The sequence below is a fragment of the Chroicocephalus ridibundus genome, chromosome 11 (genome assembly GCF_963924245.1).
Source record: "Chroicocephalus ridibundus chromosome 11, bChrRid1.1, whole genome shotgun sequence".
In the NCBI taxonomy this organism is placed as follows: Eukaryota; Metazoa; Chordata; class Aves; order Charadriiformes; family Laridae; genus Chroicocephalus; species Chroicocephalus ridibundus.
This window is the reverse complement of record NC_086294.1, coordinates 5,758,269-5,777,733: the sequence shown is the minus strand read 5'-3', so window position 1 is coordinate 5,777,733 and position 19,465 is coordinate 5,758,269. Positions and strand designations below refer to the sequence as shown.

The 19,465-nt window shown below is 47.4% G+C and overlaps 1 protein-coding gene across 5 annotated transcripts in view; it reads right to left on the bottom strand.

Annotated features, from left to right (window-relative positions):
- LOC134521769 (rho GTPase-activating protein 7-like) overlaps nucleotides 1-19,465 on the bottom strand; it is a 61,916-nt gene that overhangs the window by 1,181 nt on the left and 41,270 nt on the right. For 2 of the 5 annotated variants that reach the window (XM_063348661.1, XM_063348663.1), the window contains exons 2-12: nucleotides 15,790-15,861; nucleotides 14,181-14,262; nucleotides 12,702-12,765; nucleotides 10,084-11,441; nucleotides 9,453-9,623; nucleotides 8,601-8,760; nucleotides 7,006-7,204; nucleotides 5,049-5,268; nucleotides 2,853-2,967; nucleotides 2,159-2,377; nucleotides 1,180-1,744 (exon numbers count right to left, since the gene is read on the bottom strand). In XM_063348661.1, the coding sequence (XP_063204731.1) occupies nucleotides 2,360-2,377; nucleotides 2,853-2,967; nucleotides 5,049-5,268; nucleotides 7,006-7,204; nucleotides 8,601-8,760; nucleotides 9,453-9,623; nucleotides 10,084-11,441; nucleotides 12,702-12,765; nucleotides 14,181-14,262; nucleotides 15,790-15,861 (2,459 nt within the window). In that variant the 3' untranslated portion in view covers nucleotides 1,180-1,744; nucleotides 2,159-2,359. Of the gene's footprint in view, nucleotides 1-1,179; nucleotides 1,745-2,158; nucleotides 2,378-2,852; nucleotides 2,968-5,048; nucleotides 5,269-7,005; nucleotides 7,205-8,600; nucleotides 8,761-9,452; nucleotides 9,624-10,083; nucleotides 11,442-12,701; nucleotides 12,766-14,180; nucleotides 14,263-15,789; nucleotides 15,862-16,102; nucleotides 16,252-17,369; nucleotides 17,612-18,629; nucleotides 18,679-19,465 lie in introns of those variants that run through there. The other 3 variants (XM_063348662.1, XM_063348665.1, XM_063348664.1) reach the window with 3 other exon arrangements.

Below are 19,465 nucleotides of genomic sequence, written 5' to 3'. Positions count from 1 at the left end.
TGGGATTTGTTGGAAGCTCCGCTGTGCGACGTAAAGCAGCACAGAAATGAGGCTTTAAACCATTAAGAGAGTAGGTGTTACATTTGATTTAGGTGCTCACTGACATGTGTGTATAGGTACAAATACATCTGTTCATAGATACAAAAGATACATCTATCTATTTATCTGATATCCCAGGTTCTTTCCCAGAGGCAGTTGGGGAGGGCTGGGCTATGACAGCTGGGCAGCACCTGCTGGGCATGTGTCTGGCACACACGCACACATCAGTGCAAACGTGCGTTCCCGACACTGGCTGAACAATGGCCACAGACAAAACCAGGGTGAGCTCTGCTGCCACGCTGGCAGCAGCATGACAGCCGTATGCGCTGGGGGCTTCACCAGCTGCCCAAACCACATGCTGTGCTACCTGACCTCCTCCGCACGCACCGGCGCCGTGGCCATGCCCTCCTTCCTCCCAAGGCTGGGCCGGGCACAGGCAGGAGGGCAGCCCCCTCTGGGGCACCCACCATGGAGCTGGGGAGACGCAGGGCCGGGGCGCTAGGCACAGCACCATGGGGGAGCAGATTGTGGCCAGCAGGTTGAGGGAGGTGATTCTGCCCCTCTACTCCGCTCTGGTGAGACCCCACCTGGAGTGCTGTGTCCAGCTCTGGAGCCCCCAGCATCAGAAGGACCTGTTGGAGCGGGTCCAGAGGAGGCCACAAAGATGATCAAAGGGCTGGAGCACCTCTGCTATAAAGGCAGGCTGAGAGAGCTGGGGGTGTTCAGCCTGGAGAAGAGAAGGCTCCGGGGAGACATAGAGCCCCTTCCAGTATCTGAAGGGGGCCTACGAGAAAGCTGGAGAGGGACTTTTTACAAGGTCATCTAGTGACAGCACCAGGGGTGATGGCTTCAAACTGGAAGAGGACAGAATTAGATTAGGTATCAGGAAGAAATTTTCACTCTGAGGGCGGTGAGCCCCTGGCTCAGGTTGCCCAGAGAAGCCGTGGCTGCCCCATCCCTGGAGGGGTTCAAGGCCAGGCTGGACGGGGCTTGGAGCAACCTGTGGGAGGTGTCCCTGCCCAGGGCGGGGGGGGGTGTGGAACTAGATGGTCTTTAAGCTCCCTTCCAACCCGAACTGTTCTATGATTCTATGGTAGGGCTGGGCAGCACCTCACCAGCCAGGACCCCATCCCACTGTACCTGAGGGAGATGCAGGGCAAGCCCAGGAATGGCAGTGGCGGCCAACCAAGGGTCCTGGTTGCGGGTGCGTCCATCAGTGCCAAGGCCAGGCTGGGCAGGGTCAGGTTCAGTGCTGGTAATGGCATCGGCCGCAGTCCAGTGATGCCCAGCAATGGCCACAGTGACCAGGCAGGGCCAGGCGTCAGGGTGCAGTTCCAGAGCGGCGGGTGTGTGTCCAGGCGCAGGCATGGCCGAGGCTGCCCGCTGAGCTGCCTGCGGCCTCTCCTCCAGGTCTCCATCAGAGGGGGACCAGCCCTCACCCTCCAGGCGGTCCCCGAGTGCCGGCAGGGCCCCGGAGCCCTGCAGCGAGGGGCAGCCCCACAGCTCATGGTGGTGGTGGCAGCGCTTGTGAAGTGCCCTGGTCGTAGCAGAGCGTGCAGGGCGTCCGCAGCTCCCTGCAGAGCTATTTCGGGGGCGCCATGCAGCCAGGGACGGGGCCAGCTCCCGTGGGGCCAGGGCAGACGGAAGGGTGCGGGGCAGGCGTCAGGGCAGCCCCAGGGGCCGGGCAGAGGGGTTCAGGCGATCGCTGAGGAAATGGGGACACAGGGTTGGGCTGGGGTGGAGGGGTCACTCAGGAGCCCTGGCTGGGCTGGGGACGGATGCCATGGCGAGATGGGCTGGGGGTGGGTGTCACTCAGAAGCAAGGGGCTGGTTGGGGGCAGGGGGGGGTGGTGTCAGTGCGGGGGGGGCTTGGGTCAGGGCCGTGGGTCCCTTCAGGGGAGCCATGGGACAGCGGCCCTGGCCCAGCCATGGTGCTGTGAGAGAAGGCCCCAGATGGCAGCACCAAGGGCTGGCGGCTCCCAGGGGCAAAGGGGCCAGGAGTCGAGTGGGATAACCTTGCTCTGTCAGGGGGGTTGGACTAGATGATCTCCAGAGGTCCCTTCCAACCATTCTATGCTTCTAACAGGGCTGGCGGGGTGGCCACCCGGCCCCACAGTACCTGAGCCGGGCCAGAGGTGGCAGCCAGGGTCAGCCAAGAGTCCAGGTCATCAGACACATCCATTGGTGGTGATGCGGCCGAGGTTGAGCCAGGAAGGTGAGCCAGCAAGGGAGGTCAAGATCAGGTCCAGCGACAGCAACCAGGGTCAGCCACAGTCTCATGATCGCTGGGCAAGTCCATAATGACGAGGAAAGGCCGTGGTCAAGCTGGGAAGTCAGTCTGTGGGTCAAGGTCCGGGTCCAGATTACTGGGGTCCATGGCACAGGCATGGCTGTTGGTCCAGCCAAGCCCAGGCAGCAAAACCTCAGCTTCAGCCCGCTCCCACAAGAAGAGATGGCTGACCCTGGCCAGGGCCTCCCTGCAGGAGCATATGGCAGCCCCTGTCCCACAGGTACTACCTAGGTTGTCCCCCAGCCCCGCCACAGCAGTTGGGGGTTGGAGGGAGAGCTGGAGGAATGCTCTCACAGCCTTTACAAATAGTTGCGGTAAAATCTGCAGTGACGTTAATTTTCTCAGTACTGGATTCAGCAGGACTCGCAGCGATCACGGGCTCTGCTAGGCTGGCAGGGACGTCTGCAGGGCTCTGCCCCAAGCTGCTGCTCAAGGCAGGCCGTCAGGGTGTCATGGCCTTGGCCAGGGTGGGAACACCCCTGCCCTGCTCCGGGCTTGTGCCTGGCTACAGCCAGTGACGTACCTGGAAGAGCCTGTTGCACTCCATTATCATGTGGGCCAAGCCCTGCGTTGCTGCCAGGTTCTCGCTCAGCTCCCTCTGGTCCGGCTTCCCCAGGCTGCACTTCCTCTGACTGGACCTATGGAGAGGGGCCGGCAGAAAAGGCAGAAGGCTGCGTGAGCAAGATGCCGCGAACCACAAGGCCAAGGTACCCGGGGGCTGGAAACCGGCAGCTTCAGCAAAACCGCACTGCACTGACGGACCCGTCCGTGCTCACGGTGCGTTACTGCAGCAAGGTCCATAGCAGCATTCCCTCCCAGCACACCCCGAAAGGGCCCGGGGCAGTAATGTATGCCCAAGAAAGGCAAGGCAAGGCTTTTTATTGCCCAAACACATCATTTGGTCAGAGACAGCAATGACCCCCCAAACTGATTTGTGTGTAGCCTTCAAATATCAAGCTCCTTTGATACCCTGCAAAGCCCATGCAGAACCTTTTAAGGCCTTTGGCCCAAACCACACCAAACACATTTCAAAACCAATCCCCTCTTTTAATTCATAATCATTATATGACATCATTAATCCTGGCTTCTGATACTTTTATCTGTGTGCATTCCTGCCAAATGGCTTGAAAATTGGGTGGAAGATAAGAGCCCTCAGCTTTGCTCCTCAAAGTCAGACGTGTCAGCTTCTACCCTTTGAAGTCGGAACCCTGCTCTGTGCATTAATAACCCTGCATTAATGCCCGGTTACAAAAAAGCTAAAGCTTCAAAGCATCCTGGCTTCTAAATACTGACAACAAAGAGAAAACTCAGCTTCTATTTCTGGTCCTAATATTTCAGAATAATGTTTGTGTAAACCAAAGAGGTACAGCTCTCAAAGCACGTCTCCCAGGAGCTCAAACGCAACGGCAACCCAGGAAGGACCTGCTGCCACCCCAGCCCCTCCGCATCCCCGCTGCCCTCCCAACGCCACAGGGCTCCCTGCCGGTGTGCCGGCTCAGCCCGGGGAGGGCCAGGCAGCCCTGGGCTCCAGTCACGCTTAGGCACTGTCGGATGCGTTGTGCCATTCAAAAGCACCGTCCTTAGTGTTTTCTTTCCCCTCTCTGTGCTACCCAGAGCCCGCGTTATTATCCTGAAAGATGCCGACAGCACATCTGACAGCTTCTGCTTTGAAACCCGTCCTCATCTTTAGATCCCCATGCGAGGCGATGCGCTCGCTGCTCTGATGGGTGCACAATGTTTCCATCACAGGCGGCTGTCCTCTCCTAGCCTGAGACGTGCCTGTCCATAGGCAGGAGCATGGAGTAAAGCAAACAGCCCTGCCTCGGGAGGCCAGATAAGGCACGAATGCTCTCAGAGATTATTTGTCTACTTTGGCCCAAGGGCACCTTCCTCCCTGCACGTACAAACAGGGCATGTTATGCAACCCAGATACTTTTACTTATTAAGATAAATTTACAGAATCCCTGTGGCCCGGTTTGGCAGGACCGATGCCTTTATCACCCAGCAGAACTAGTGCCAGCGGCTGCTACAGTCTGCCAGATATCTGCAGGGCCTGAAAGCTGCACCTGGGCTTAGGTTGCCAGTGCAGGAGCTACACTTTCAATGGCCAGCACCACCGTAATGCAAACAGTGGGCCACATGCTGGATTCCTGGCCAGCTGGACCCGTGGGCAGCTGCAAAGGGTACGTCAATCGTGACGGAGGCAGGCTGGCTCACATGCGGACTATTCGGGAGCATGATAGCGGGGCCTTACCGCTGTTCTCTACACTGGACAATGAGCTGCTGGATCACTCCATGCTTGGGGGGTCACAGAATCGTTTTGGCGTGAAAAGACCTTTAAGATCATCGAGTCCAACCGTTAACCAAGCACTGCCAAGGTACCACTAAACCACGTCCCTCAGCGCTGCATCTATATGTCTTTTAAATACCTCCAGGGATGGTGACTCAACCACTTCCCTGGACCTGAACAGCCATATTTGAGACAAACCCCAAGACACCCCTGAAGAGCAGACACCGATCCTAGGCCAGCTACAGAAAGCATTCTTCCAGCAAACACCACTGTGGTTCAAAATCCACCTGGACACATTCCTGTGCAACCTGCTCTAAGTGACCCTGCTCTGGCAGGGGGGTTGGACTGGATGATCTCCAGAGGGCCCTTCCAACCCTACCATTCTGTGATTCTGTGACAGCAGCAATGCCACCGTTGAGATGCTAATACCTAGTGGAGGAGGAGGAACTATCCCGTCTCAGAGTGTTGAGGTGAAACAAAGAAGGTGCAAGACAGACAGCAATGTTGGTTGGGGTCATCTGGTTTTCCTCAACAAAAGCAACCACATCTCGCAGAAAGAACAGGAGGATTTTCAAAGCTTCTCGGTTTTCCTTTGGGAGGAGGAGAATAGCAGCCTGGACGGCCTGAAACTGCTGATCCTTTGGCACATCTGAAAAGAGAAAAAAATGATGAAAATCCTCTGAGACTCGCAAAGGAAGCATCCATCAACAGAGTCCCAAGCGTGGCATTGAAATTGCAGGTTCATCCTTTTCTCGTCACTCCAGCTCACAACAGACAACGCACAGGCCATTACCACAGTCACATCACACAAGGACAGTTCTCTGCTGTTCCTGTCGAGATGCACATTCACACCCAGTGATGCTGGTGCTTGACTTGTAATTTATCTTGAGGACCATGCTAATGAACTTATCCTAAACCGTCTCCGGTTACAATCCAAATAAGGGCTCGTGTCCCCATAGAATACTACTCTGGACCGATCCTTTGGAGCAGACAGCTACTCTACTGTCTTTTCTTTCCAGCGTCAGGCATGACAAGAACAGATGCTCTCAGTTAACTCAATTGAGAGAACAACATTTTTGCCAACTGATTTTTAATTCACACTGAAAGCCAACGAGACTGCCCAAACAGCTCCCGCAGGAGAGCAGGTATGGTTCATCCTGCCACGTGTCCCCTTCTCATGAGGATTTCTCCGATTTATGCCACTACGAAGGGTAGAAGATCACTCCTCTTTCCCTTCAAGTAGATGCACATACGAGGAACACACAAAATGTGCTTCTTGGTGAAAGCAGCACATTTCTTATCTCCAAAAGATAGTAATTTGATCTGGGCACTCGCTCAAGTCATATGTGGCACAAGCTGGCTGAGTGGGGTAATTCAGTCATTTGCTGTTTCTATCCCAAAACAAGAAACGGGAGGCGGACAGTGGCCAGGTTATAATAAATGGAAGAAAAGGGTTGCACGTTCATTGGACACAGGGATTGTGGACCTCCTTACAAAAAGGATTCGTGGATGCAAAAAGGAAAGTTGCTTCAAACAAATAAACCATTTTCAGACAAAATTCTAAAAGCCTGACAGGTTAAAAAATAAAAGCCAACCAAACTTTCACGAACCTACACCATACACAGGACAGCAGCAGCTCATGTACTCAGGTCCATAAAAGTGACATAAAGCAGGCTGAAAGCTAGTCCACTCTGATATCTCATACTTTGACTTTCAAAACCTTCTCTCAAAAGAGGCAAAAAAATTGCCTGTAGCAACATCGTCATAAGCCCCTACAGCAAGTTCCTTCCCCAACCCGGCTGCTTTTTGAAAGGGAGTTCCTTGAGGGGTTGTGCTGAAGACGGAGCCTGCTTAAAACGACATTCAATGCTAGATTTCCGTTTCACATTTCCTTCTTCTTTAAGGTTGAGTATCTAGCACAGTAACAGTGAGAGCAGAGGCAGAAAGCTGCTGGTGTTTCCAGGCAAAGATGCTGCTTCACAGCAACTGTGCTTGGGCACCTTAATAAAGACATTTCATCAATGTAACACGTCTTCTTGCGCAAGGAGCTACTTCATACCATGAACAAGGGGACGAGATTCTTAATTTTGCATGAGAAAAGGACTGTTTGAAAACACAGCTTAGGAGGGCTGCTACAACCTATGTTATTACGCTCATCCTTCAAAGAGCAAACACACAATGTTAGAAAACAGCTGACCCATAGGATGCGGATGTGAAGCTTCGAAGTCCAGAGCCACAATGAACTCATCTTTTCAGAAACGTCCTGCCTGCCTGGTCTCCTCTGACCACAAGAGGACATGGCATTAGTCCTAGTCTGGCCACTGCCTCGTACAGCTGAATATTAAGGTATTCAAGGAACTGGAACACTATAGCTTTTGTTACCTACATTGGTAGATGTGGAGGAAGGATTCACAGAGCCTGCTGGTAAATATAGGCTCGGGAAGGTCTCGGAAATACTGCTTCACCATATCGGCCACATCAAATGCTGACTGCCCTTCGTAACATACGTTGTTTGGGTTGCTTTCATTCATTTCTCTCAAAGACAGAATCCTGGATTTGACACCAGATTTTCGGAACAAGCCAACCTGCAGGTAAAAGAAAATGTTAAAGACTAAGAGAGGAGTCATCAGGAATCAACGCTCTGACAAATCATTGATCCTTCACTCTCCTTTTGATAGCTAAGAAACTGTGGCAGTGGGACCTAACACCAGAAGACTTTTGTGTCATTAGAAGCAGCGTGGGTATTCCTCCCCGGCAAACCATGACTGATGCCCACAGAACCAGCTGTGAAAGACGTGCTAGTTTTCATGTCTGTTTGCTTGCTTGCTTTTTATTTAATGCAAAATTGCTCTTTTTGACTTTTAAAATCATTAGTATTGACTAACACTTGAGCAGGCTGCGTTCACATTTTGGAACGGCAAGTTTCCAGTGCACCGCTGTGTGTTCATCCAAAAGCAACCGTACACTGATGCCCACGCTACAGCAAACAAACACTCCACATGGGAGGATCTCACAGAGGTCGGTTTAACTTCTGATACGTCTTATCCATCTAATGCTTCTATGGGTTGGCAAAGGGCAGTTGCCGTTCTGAGGGAAATTATGATTTTATTTTTAATACGAATGTCAATCCACTTTCAGAGAAAACTTAGATTTAGAAGTTTCCCATGAACTCGACATCAACAAAGCTGCTGCTGAACGTTTCACTGTGGGACACTAAGACAGTATTTACATTCATCAGTTTATTTATATTAACTGAATAGATACAACGACCTCAAAAGGAAACACACTGCCTTCATAAGAAACTGACTGCTTACATTCCAGTATGTGCCATCAAACTGCACTGTAACATTTTGTGCACACATTTGTGTCGTTCAGCGCACTATTACACGCCTGTACAACTGCACAGCATAGAACGAAGAAAGCCCTTTCTTTCACTGATACGTCTCATGCCACCGGCTCCCCCGTTTCCGCACCTATGCTATAGAAATAGCAGATCAACACAGGCTTTCGCCGCCGTGCACAGGCACGCATCTCCGCTTCGTGGATAAATGCCGATTGGAGAGCCAGAAAAAGATGTCACAGGCACTGCTCTAATGTGTTTTATCTCTGCCTAGTGGTACATTTCAGCTGAAACAAGATTAGTTTTCACATTAGCCCTACCAGCAACCACAGAACAGAGGGAATATGGACATCGTGGGGTGGATTTACTTCCTAAGGGAGCGGAGACATGCTGCCTCACCAGGAGACAGCTTGACTGCCTGCACCGGGAGAACTGGCTGCAGGCGATTTCAGCGAGGCAGGGCACAAAAATACAACACGGGAGTAAAGGTATTCCCAGAAGGAAACAGCACCTGCTCAGACCTACACCCTTCTGCCTTAGGGGGCAAGAAAGTCCCTCGCAAAAGCTGGCAGCAGAGACGGGCTGCCGGGAGCAGACCCTTTTAGGGAACAGAGCTGCTCTGGGCTGCATCGAGTTCATACCTGGTCAAGAAAGTGGCTTCTTAAATAGTCCAGTGCTTGCAGGATGCCGTTAGGCAGTGGGTGGCTTGTTCGCTGAACATTCAGAAGCAAAGGAACCCCAAACACATTTTTGTCCTTGTAGTCAGAGGCTTTTACTTTTTTAATGAACTTTGGTATAGTCCTGAAAACAAAAACCGGCGCATGCAACTTATTAGCTCTCCAGCACAATTCCTCCTGCTGCTTCAGCTACAGGCATGGGAAAGGATTTAGTTATACTTGCCACGACCCCAAATTCTGACACGTACCTGTACACACAGCATCATAAGATAGACAGAAAGTCCTTAAGGGCAATTACAGGAGTGACAAACTCATTTCAAAACTGAAATTACCTAATAAAGCATCCTCATGTGACATACGTTCCATCCCTTTGGGCCACTGCAGGCTTTTTTCACTTCTTTCTGTATTCAAGTACCCGATCCCTATCACAAGACGCTAACCGATATTTCTATGTCTGTGTTGTGATTTTAGTTCAAACTGGGGTTGATGCTGAAGAGGTGGATTCTCAGCCCAGCCAGCTCTCACCTCAGGTCCTGCGAAGGACCTCTGACACAGCCCTGCAAACGGGCAAATTTAGAGAGAAACCAGAACATGCTTTACACTCAGTAACAATGTGACCGCCAGCGGGAAGCAAAAGAGCAATCCATAGCAGAGGAAATCCTGGAGCCACTAAAATAACCATGAAACTGCCAGCGATTTAACAGGATGAAATTCCTCATCCGGGACGTGTGTAATCGAGGCAGACAAGGAAAATTCACCTGCTCGCACTAAATCCTCTCTTTCCAACACCGGTTGCTTTAGTATTAGACAACTTACCAGTTCCAGCCCTGCTTGCTGGAAGGGGAGTATCTGTCCATCAGCGCAGTGAGTTTCAACAAAGCCAGCTTTTGTGTCCGGGCTAGCTGGGCAGCTGACTGGCTATCAGTCTGGCTGGAAAGGCTATCCAAGCTCACGCTCTCGTCCACAGACCAGTGTTGCTTCCCATGCCTACGGGATAAAGATTGTTTAAGCTTAGGACTATCTCCGTTATCCCCGTTAGACTTCTGCCTGCATCTGTGAAGCTCCTAAGACTCTAAATGACCTGCAGCTCCCAAGCTGCTTAGTTGCATTTAAAGGCAGTACTTCTCACCCAGGAGGTTCTCTGGCGATACAAAATGTTTCAGTAAGAAATGCAGCAAGCTAGCCGTAAAGTCTCATTCCAAATGTCTAACTAAGTGCTCATGCAAATTACGGGCGCCCTACTCTCAGGAGAGGTCAGAGCAGACGTAGATACCAGAGTGCCCACAGGCCAGAAGTACCTGGCACCAGCGGCGCAGACCCTGCTACCCAGAACAGACATCCTTAGGAATACTTTGTTCTGGAAAAGCAATTACATTTTGAATGGAGAGAATCAATGGGGAATGGTTCCCAAGGGGCAGTCTGCTAGGGAAACCCAGGGATGGCTGACCTGTTGGTCTTCTTTGAGTCTGTCATGTATGTCAGGTCTGCAGGACTGATCTCCTTGCCCATTTCAGAGCTGCTCTCTCCCTCAACAGTTGGGAGCTCTGCTGTCTTATCTTCTGAGACGTCTGTTTCAAGACAGATTTCTTTAGGTGAGGATGGATACAAAGAGGTCAAGTCACTGGCAAAGTCTGAATCCCCATCATCTGAGAACTTCTCTGTCCACTGATCAACCAACTTTTTGAGACCGTTGACATCTTCTATAACATTGTTCAGTTCTGAAAAAACATCATCATCACCAACTTGTGCTGCCTCCAAATTATCAAGTTCGATATCGGGCATGTTGTCATATACACTTAGCCTGTTATTTGTGCATGAAAGGGGACTCCTGGGGGCTTTGGAGTCCTTGGAACTGCTTCTGCTCCGGTTCCTCCTGCATCCATGGAAACTCCCAGTTCTCCAGTTGATGGAAGAGTTGTCTACTGGAGCCAGGGAGCTGTTCGTAAGTGCTTTGGGGAAAGTGCCAGGTTTATGGCCTTGTGGTATTTGAAACATCTGGTTCATTTGTAACTTCGTGTCATTTTTTAGGTTTTGTTCAGATAGATCATTCCACAGCAAGAGCTTGCGAGAATCCAAGTCCTCTGCATACACCCCCTTTACTTCACAGTGGCTTCGTGGTTTTATAATAGGACTTGTAGCACCTACTGTGCTGCTATTTTCAGACTGATTGCTGCTATTGCAACTCTGGGGAGAAAAGGAAGAACCGTTCTTTGTTTGGATGCCAGAGAGGTCAGAAATATTTACACAGTTCAGCATCTTCATCTTTTCTTCATTAAGTCCTTCCAGAAGAACAGGTTCACTTATTATGGGTTTGGCCTTTGACTGACCACTCCTTAAGTTGCAGCTCCTTAAGTGCAACTTCTCCATTTTCTTTAGAAGGCTCTTTCTTTTTTTATATGGTGACTTATCCAAAAGCTTCTCCTCACTGGTGGCATTTAAAAATTCACTGTGGGGAAGAGAACAACTAAAGGTAGAGTCCAATGAAGCTACCTTAATTGAGGAACATCTTGAGGAACTTGCGCTGGTTTCCACACCTTCAAAAGGCTTTGGGAAGCTACCAGTGTCACTGTCACCACTGCTAGTACTGTGAACTGAGGACACATCATGTTTCTCGCCGTGTTCCAGAAAGACAGTATCCTCGTTGCTGATGCTCTTCAGTATTGGACTGCCTGGGGCTGACGTGCTAGCACCTTCCTGTCCTGGGAAGCCTTCTGTGCTCTCAATACGAGCCCATCTCTGACTGCACCTCTCATAAGCCCATTTGTTACTTATTGCACATGGTTCATCATCTTCAGAGTCATCACTCTTAGAAGGGGGGGAAAAAAAAGTACAGTTCAAAGGCAAAGTTTGGCAAACTTTAAATTACCAAAAAATGTGACAAAAAGGGAGACTTTTAAATTTTCTGCCTACCTCCAAGACCAACACATGGAAATGTAACCATTCAGTTACTGAATGTCTGCCCTGAGCTCTGTTCTGTTAGATGAAAAACATGCTGACAAATTACTCCCAAGCACGCTGACAAATCTAGTAAGTTTACCACAGGAAAAGATGATAGATTTGATCTGAGGATGAAAAATTCTGTTTTGCTGCAAAGCCAAAGGTTTTGAAAGATAATTGTAGTGGGTTTACATGGCCTTTCCTAAAGCCAAACAAATCAAACCCTCTTTCACACCTCTGTGACCAAAACTCATCCATTTTCAGGTAAAGAAGCATCTGGCTGCAGGACCGTGGAACATCAATATCTGGCATGGCCTCTTGGCGACCTCAGCCTCACCGCCATTTGCCCCAGGTGCTCCATTTGCTGGACCGTCCCCTTGCCAAGCGAGCACCTTGCCAGCAAACTGTTAGAGAGACGGGAATGACCTCTCTCTTCTCTGTGGACCCACTCTGGCCCCATTCTTCCCTGACAGCAGAGTGGAACTTTCAAAAAAAATAGACATTTTCCCAAAAGATGACATTATTTTCTTGCTCGTCCTGCAGTTAATCCATGGTACCTAAGAGGCTTTACAATCCTTGTGTTAATCAGCCAAGATGTGGCTATAACTATTTTATCTACTGCCGTGTTTTGCAGGGCACGACAAAGCCGGCACAGCTAAAACCTATCCAGCTTCTACTGGCAGGACATTGGGCGCTGGCTGACACTATTTGGATTGTCCATTCTGATTTATTAGCCTTCATTCGGTCAATAGGAGTGAAGTTTTACTTTCAGACCTTAAATAAGATGTGAAACTACTAAGGAAAGCAATAAACGACACGCTGAGGTGGGGTCTTGATGCAACTATTGGACAGTAATGATGTGTGTCAAATTATTTTTTAAAAAGTAATTTCAAAAAATTGTTTCAAAACCCACCCCTAACCTACCTTACAAAGTTACAAACTGAACACTACATAATTTCAATCTCCATCACTATGTTTTTCATCAGAAAATGCAAATGGAAGAGCTTTGCGGGATGGAAGAGGATAAAAAGAAAAGGTCAGAATTCATACACCTTTTAAAAACAGGTTTTTGATATAATAGCTAAAGACATTTTTAATGAGGAAATTAACTATATTTTACAAACATACGCGGTTCCTCTGACGTCTTATTTCCACTTTCATTGATGCACACTTGTTCAATGTGTTCAACCGTCTAGGGTATAAGAAAAAACACAGAAGTTTTAAATTTAAATTATTTTATTTCCTGAAAAAGATGTGCACCAAAGTAGTTGTGAACTTCTACCATGGAGTCTCCATTATTGGTGTCAAAGACTGACATTCTGTTCGAGGTTCTCCATACATTTTGCCAAAGCCAGTGCCAACCAACAACCCCGTGATGTTCACAGTTCCAGTTTTGCCATCTTAAAATTAGAGAAGACGACCACAATTAACCTGTTAATTGAAATCATATTATGAGCTTTAATGACTGTGAAAAACTGTATATTGATTTAAGATTTTGAAAATGAAAGAAACCCTGAGTGGACTTCTTAAAAAAAAAAATTAAAAAAAAAAGAAAAGAAAAGAAGACATTAACCTGTATCCTTTGAAGAACTGAAGGACTTTATTATCTACCATTTTAATTAAAATAAGTGGAGTCGATAAGTCCTCAAACTAGTCAGTGACTTAGCTGTCAAAAAATATGTGGCATCAAGAGGGAGACACACATCAAGAAACAAAATATATCCAAAGTGCTCTAATATCTGCTGTGCATTAGAGATGTCTGTGCAAACAGCTCCTGTTGGTGCTCCCGTTACAAGCAGAATCTGAATCCAGGTGACCCAACAATACAGAAAAGGACCAAACCACTTCGCCAGAAGAAGAACTTTCTAGCACCTCAGGGGATAGAAATTCTTATTGTGTCCCTTGCATCGGCCAAGCGGCATGGATAGTCTGGAATTCACGTCACCTGCTAAACTAGCTTATAATAAGGAGGCTTCAAAAACTGCAGTCAGTAACAAGAAGAATGCTTCTAGGCTATTCTGGCACTCTTACATGGGGCAAGCCCAAAGAGCAACGAGTGTGACTCTCACCGACGATGCAGTTTCACTTGTGTGCTGTGAACAGCTGGGGCAAAATAAGCATTTTAAATCAAGGCCTTTCCTTCTTACTCAAAAAACTATTCAGGAAAACAAAACAGAAAACGTATCTCTTTTTTGCTGTTTATCTCGTGGAACAGCTCTGGGGAAGCTCACTGGTCCGAGGAAATCCCTGCACGCCGCAATACGCAATTCTCAAGGGCAAACTGTCATGCTACCATATGCTTGCCAGGAACCCATTGTTCTTCCTCAGCCTGTGGACGTTTCACATCACAGAAAAGGCAGATTTGATGTTTATTGTAACGTCACTGAGACCTTGGCTGAAGAAGACATGGAGACACGTGCTTACTTTACCTTTACGTGCGTAAAACAACCAGCCTCAGTGGTACTAAAGTATGTACTTAAGTGATTTCCTTCAGTCGCAGCATCAGGGACTTTGTTAGTCTCTGACAAAAACTAAGGTATGAAAAGATGAATGACAAATAACTACAGAGCCTGGAGGTATTAAAGATGATTCATAATTAATGTTTACCTGAATAGTGATTCGATCGCATCTCCATCTAAAAATTCATGATCTTTCCTCACAGTTTTTACATCAATAGGAAACTGCATATCTGTAAACAAAGACGTTGAATCTGAAAACTGAGTTATAACCGCAAAGACTTTGAATTTTGCAACGTATTTATCATAGATGAAATAAATCTAAATCTATTTCTATAGCTATATATTCACACAAACATCCTTCAGGTAAGCGAGGATCAGTTCTCAGAGCAAGCGGGAGAATAACTGTAGGTACCTGCTTGCTGCCATTCGTTACAGGTGGACAAGTATTTGCTGCATTTCCAGGAGCTTGCAGTGACTAAGTACTACAGCCAAGAAATATAAAATTGAAGTTTTGCTTTGGTCAGGTTCTCTGCAACTTCTGCCTTCAAGTACGGTATAACACTAGGAGTATTTTACACGAGCTTTTGCGGACGGTAAGGTACAGCGCAGCGGGTGACAGGCGCGTTGGAGGTGTACTGAGCCTGACAAACCACCCTGTGCTTGAAGCTAATCGATACACCAGCTGAAGAGTCCCACGCTCCAGCTCACGAGATTTGGCCTTGCAGACGAGGGAACCAGTGAGATCCATCAGTATCTTCTTGGCTTACTTTTCAAACTTAATCTTCCCTGTCAAGTCAGGAGACCACATACACAAGAAGGTAATGCAGAGGATTCATTATCCAGAAGCAGGACAAGATGCATTTCCAACAAACTGTGAGACTGACAGCTCATATCATAAAAATGTGCCGTAGTCAAAGGGGAAGCATCTCCATGAGCTGTCATGTTTCATAGTCTACAGCTTTCCCATCTGGCTCTATGGCTCGACTTCGATTTCTAATTTTGCAATGAACAGGGGAGGTGGGAATGAGAGCAGGCAGAAGTTACCGTTAGTTCTTTTAAATGTAGTTCTTTGATAAAAAATCTCTCATAAAATTAGATTAGCTTTTGTTACACTCTATGTTTGTAACAATAAACGTATTTTAAAGAACAGCTTAAGGTCTAAGCACAAGTGTTGTCTGAAAATTACACATGTTCTCAACAAATCCACATCTCCCCCACAAGTAAGAAGCACTCTTTGTAGCTTTAGCAACATGGAAACCTGCTGAAATTGCATTGTTTGACTGTGGCTGGCTGCCTCTGAGCATCTCTTTTAAAAACTTATGATTGCAAGATGACTTTTTCCAACATTCTTTTTCAAAACACCAATAAAACAGTTTTGCTCAAGACCGTGGGCTGGAGAGCCTCAGATGAGTTTTGGTTGCAATCAGTGAGTCGGAAAAACACCTGGGCACTCCAAGGAAAAGAGCCTGAGAAAATTATAAGCAACTGCAAATCACAAAAGCAGATATTTGACTGTGTTACAGTCTAGCATCAACCAGGAAAGATTTGGTCCTTTACAGAATCTCCTGAGTAACCCAATGAAGGTGTCGCTTCTGCAAAAGCACCCATCAGGTTGCTATTTTTCTACAGGTTTTCATGAAGGTATCACAGAATTTGGAAGTGCTTCCATCAAAAGTGTCAGGTTCTGAAAGATTATTTACGTAAACAATTGTATTTGAATTCAGTGTCAGCTGTTTGACAAGTCTTTGGGATCATACCTTCAAATAGTTGAGCGTACTGGGGAAAACCGGCAGCTCTCAGCCAGTCGCAGGCTTCTCTGGCTTCAATTTCTGCATTGAGAACACAAAATTTTTCAATTACAGCGCTCACAAGAGCTAGTGCTTTCACAATATAAGCAAGCTAATTTTATCTGGTGGATTCTCAGACGATCCTGCTTATGAATTTTTTGCTACTATATTGCTAGAAAGAGAGGCATTCTTGTATCCGACGCACTTACCTAGCTCTGGAGTAGCTCCCACTCCAACATGGGATAGATAGCGAACACACGAGAGTCTAGATACGAGCACATACCTGAGGTGTCGTACATCGGCGTACATCCACTACCCCTGAGATTTGGAGAGTGAGGCATCTGTTATATGTCGAAATGAGTCACCAGAGAAGGGTGTATGATACACATGTCTATGCCCTCGCACAGCAAAGCCCATTCATGCATTCCAGCTCTGAGACATGGTGATAAGACACAAACAAATCCTATAAATAAACTTTAAATGCTATCACAACATTAATAACACTGGACACAGCCTAAGCATTCCCAGAACAAGAGTTCTCCGGAGTACCTGTTGCTAGGCTCTATCAATATTTATTTCCTTGCCAACTACCCACGCAACTTGGCAGTCACTGCAGCACAGCAGATGTCAAGAATTAACAGCTCATTTTGTGACAATTCATAAAGCCCTATGGCCAACACTGTAACATTCCCACCGGAGCAGGAGCAGCATATAACTTCACAGAATCACACAACACTCACCAGATGCCTCAAAAACATAAACATGTTTAGCGTGAGTACGTGCCAGCAGGCTCTAAACTCGGCAAATACTAGAAATTACTGGGTCTGTGGAAGAGGAGAGGATCCCCACGCTACACTTTCGTGCGTGTCCGCGTGCACTCCAGCACACGTTACAACAGACACCAACCAAAAGGCGCAGATTACTTTGAAAAAAATGTTTTAACAGTACCTTAAAATCAAGCACGCTCAGTAGATGATAGAAACTTTTTTAAAGTGCCTTAAAATGGAGCGTGGAACCGGCAAGGGGAACACACCTCTTTCTTAAAACTATTTTCTTTACACATACACTCAAAGATTAGCATCCCAAGGCGCTTCCAAACCTATCCAAATTCACTGCTTCCTTTGCTCTCACTTCTCAGTTGTAAGTCATCGGGGCAACCGACTGAGGAAACTCATCAGAAACTTACAGAACTTCCACGATTATATTATTCTACTTCTAAACTTTAAATTATTTCCATTATCACTTGAGTCATTTGGACAATGCCATCCATAACAAAGGCTTTTCTGCACAAAACTCTGTGGCTTTTTCATCTGAGAACAAAGCGATACCACAGGATGATAAGGGTGTTTCTACATAAAACAGATGCATGGCTCCTTTTTTTTCCCCCCAAACTGCAGAACAGAAACTAATTTCTTACACAATAGCCTATATACACTACGCCTACATTTATTACTACAGTCAGTGCCATAATTTATCATAATCTTTATCATAACACAGCAGTTTCTGAATACCAAGACAGGGGACTGATAAAACACAAGCATTGTACTCACCGAGCAAAGTAGGAAAGAAAAAAAAGTCTGTAGAAAAGAGCCAGGAGGGTGACCAATCTCACACTAAAAGTCTTCACAAAGACCAAGGGATTCGCACTTTGAAAAACCCAGTAGACTCACTCAGCCAGCTCAGCGATGGTGAAACCGGAGCTGTTCTCCTTCCAGACCTCACTTTAAACTGGTCAACTCCAGCCTGTGCACGGCGTTCCTGAGCCCGCACAGGAGGGCGACGGGGTACGTGTCGCAGCTTCCCCAGTTCCCAACACGTTGAAAATACAACTTTATTTTTAGAGCAAACCAAGCTGTGACCAGCGATGCCAATAAGAACAGGCTAGAAAAGATTTTCAATGAATATGACTGAAAATACAATGGCGTTCTCACACTTAAGAGGTGGCCTCCTCCACGGGACAAGGACGCGGGAGCTGGGGCAATTTTCTTTGCTAACGTAAATCTTCAGTGCTTTTAACATACCTTTGCACAGTCCCACTTTGCAACGCCACTGCTGTGTTAGGGGACAACACGTGAAGCACTAAAAAGTTCTTCGCCTGCATGTCTACAATTATTTGCCATTAGATTTACTGCAATTAATTCATTGCTAAAGTAACTACTAAAAGGGTGCTACTGATACTGCAATATTTCAGGGACACCTAAGCTGCCTCCTCCCAATCCTACTGGAAATTGAAATCATAAACGGATAATGGATGCCTAAGAATTTTACTCTAATGAAATCCCCAGACCAACCTGTATTACAATTATAATGATCGATAGGAGAGGAGGAAATAAAAAGGAAATAAGAAATAATTGCTCAAAAGGAAATAACGGCTCTCCATGGGGCCGCACTCGGGATGGATGTGCGAGCCTACTTTGCTTTTATGGCACATGCAGCCTGAAGGACAAGTGAAAAGGTGTTTGATAGTCATGTCAGAATACAGCTGAAGCGCCCCAGCAGTGCTCTCTGACAGGGACCCCAGAGAGTTCTACAGCTCTGGGAATAAAAGTCACAGAGATGTAAAAGAGCAATAATCAGGAGTAGCATTAACGGCTATATTAACGTACCCACCTTGTAACGACCTAAAGTAACGACCACAGTGCTGGCAACGTGCATGATGCTTTAAGGCATGCATTTAAAAGCTGCCAAACTTCGGTTTCCTACCTAAGATTCCCTCAGGAAAAGCAGATGCAATCTTCCTGAAGATTTTTTGGGGCTATTGAGAGGACCCTTACGCTATTTTTTTGGCAAGACAAATAGTATAGACAAACCATTTGTGCAGAAGACCCATTCCTAGCTTCTGATCCTGGCTTGGCTTCGCGGCCCGTCTGCTCCGCCTCGCCACGCAATGATGGGATGCACCTTCCCAGCCAGCCCCACTGACGGCTTAGAATGCGCTTTCCCATTTCTGCAGTCACACCGTCACTACAAAAGAATCTTCCAGGTTTACCGACCAACTTTTAAAATAGATGTACTAATAAACACAAGCTGATAGCAATTGCTTAGTTCTTCCTGATGTTAGAATAGCTGCTCAGATGCTTGTTGGAGAGGTTAGCCCTTCCAGAATAGAGACTGACACTGGGGGAGCCTTCGGAAAGCCGGTATGGAGCAGCACCCCCAAATACTACTGCAATTGCAGCATCTCTGCCTGTGACCTAGATGTCACATACAAGAGGACGACAATATTTTAACAGAGCTTTTGGGCACTACCCGCACAACAGAAATGGCAGAGCAACACAAACCTGTCACCTCCTTCTCAGGAACTGATTTCATAATTGAGCAGATGAAAAAAAAAATACCATTTCCTCCAAAGCTTAGTGCGCTACCTTGGAGTAGGGGCTGCCAGCAAAATATCCATGCCAAGGCAGCTGTTTCCCCATGGGCTATGGGTGGTAGGTTACCACCAGATGTTTACGGGAAACAACACGCTGTGCCATCCTACGGCTGCACTACGTTATGCAGCTCTGTTCTGTGCTGAAGATGATTCAGTCCAGTCCCACTGAAAACAGCATTCAAAACCACGGCTGTGCCCCAGCCTGCCTGTCCCAGAGACCCCAGCAAACCTCGCCCTCCACGCTGCTGCTCCTTTTTCTCCACTCTGGTGCCA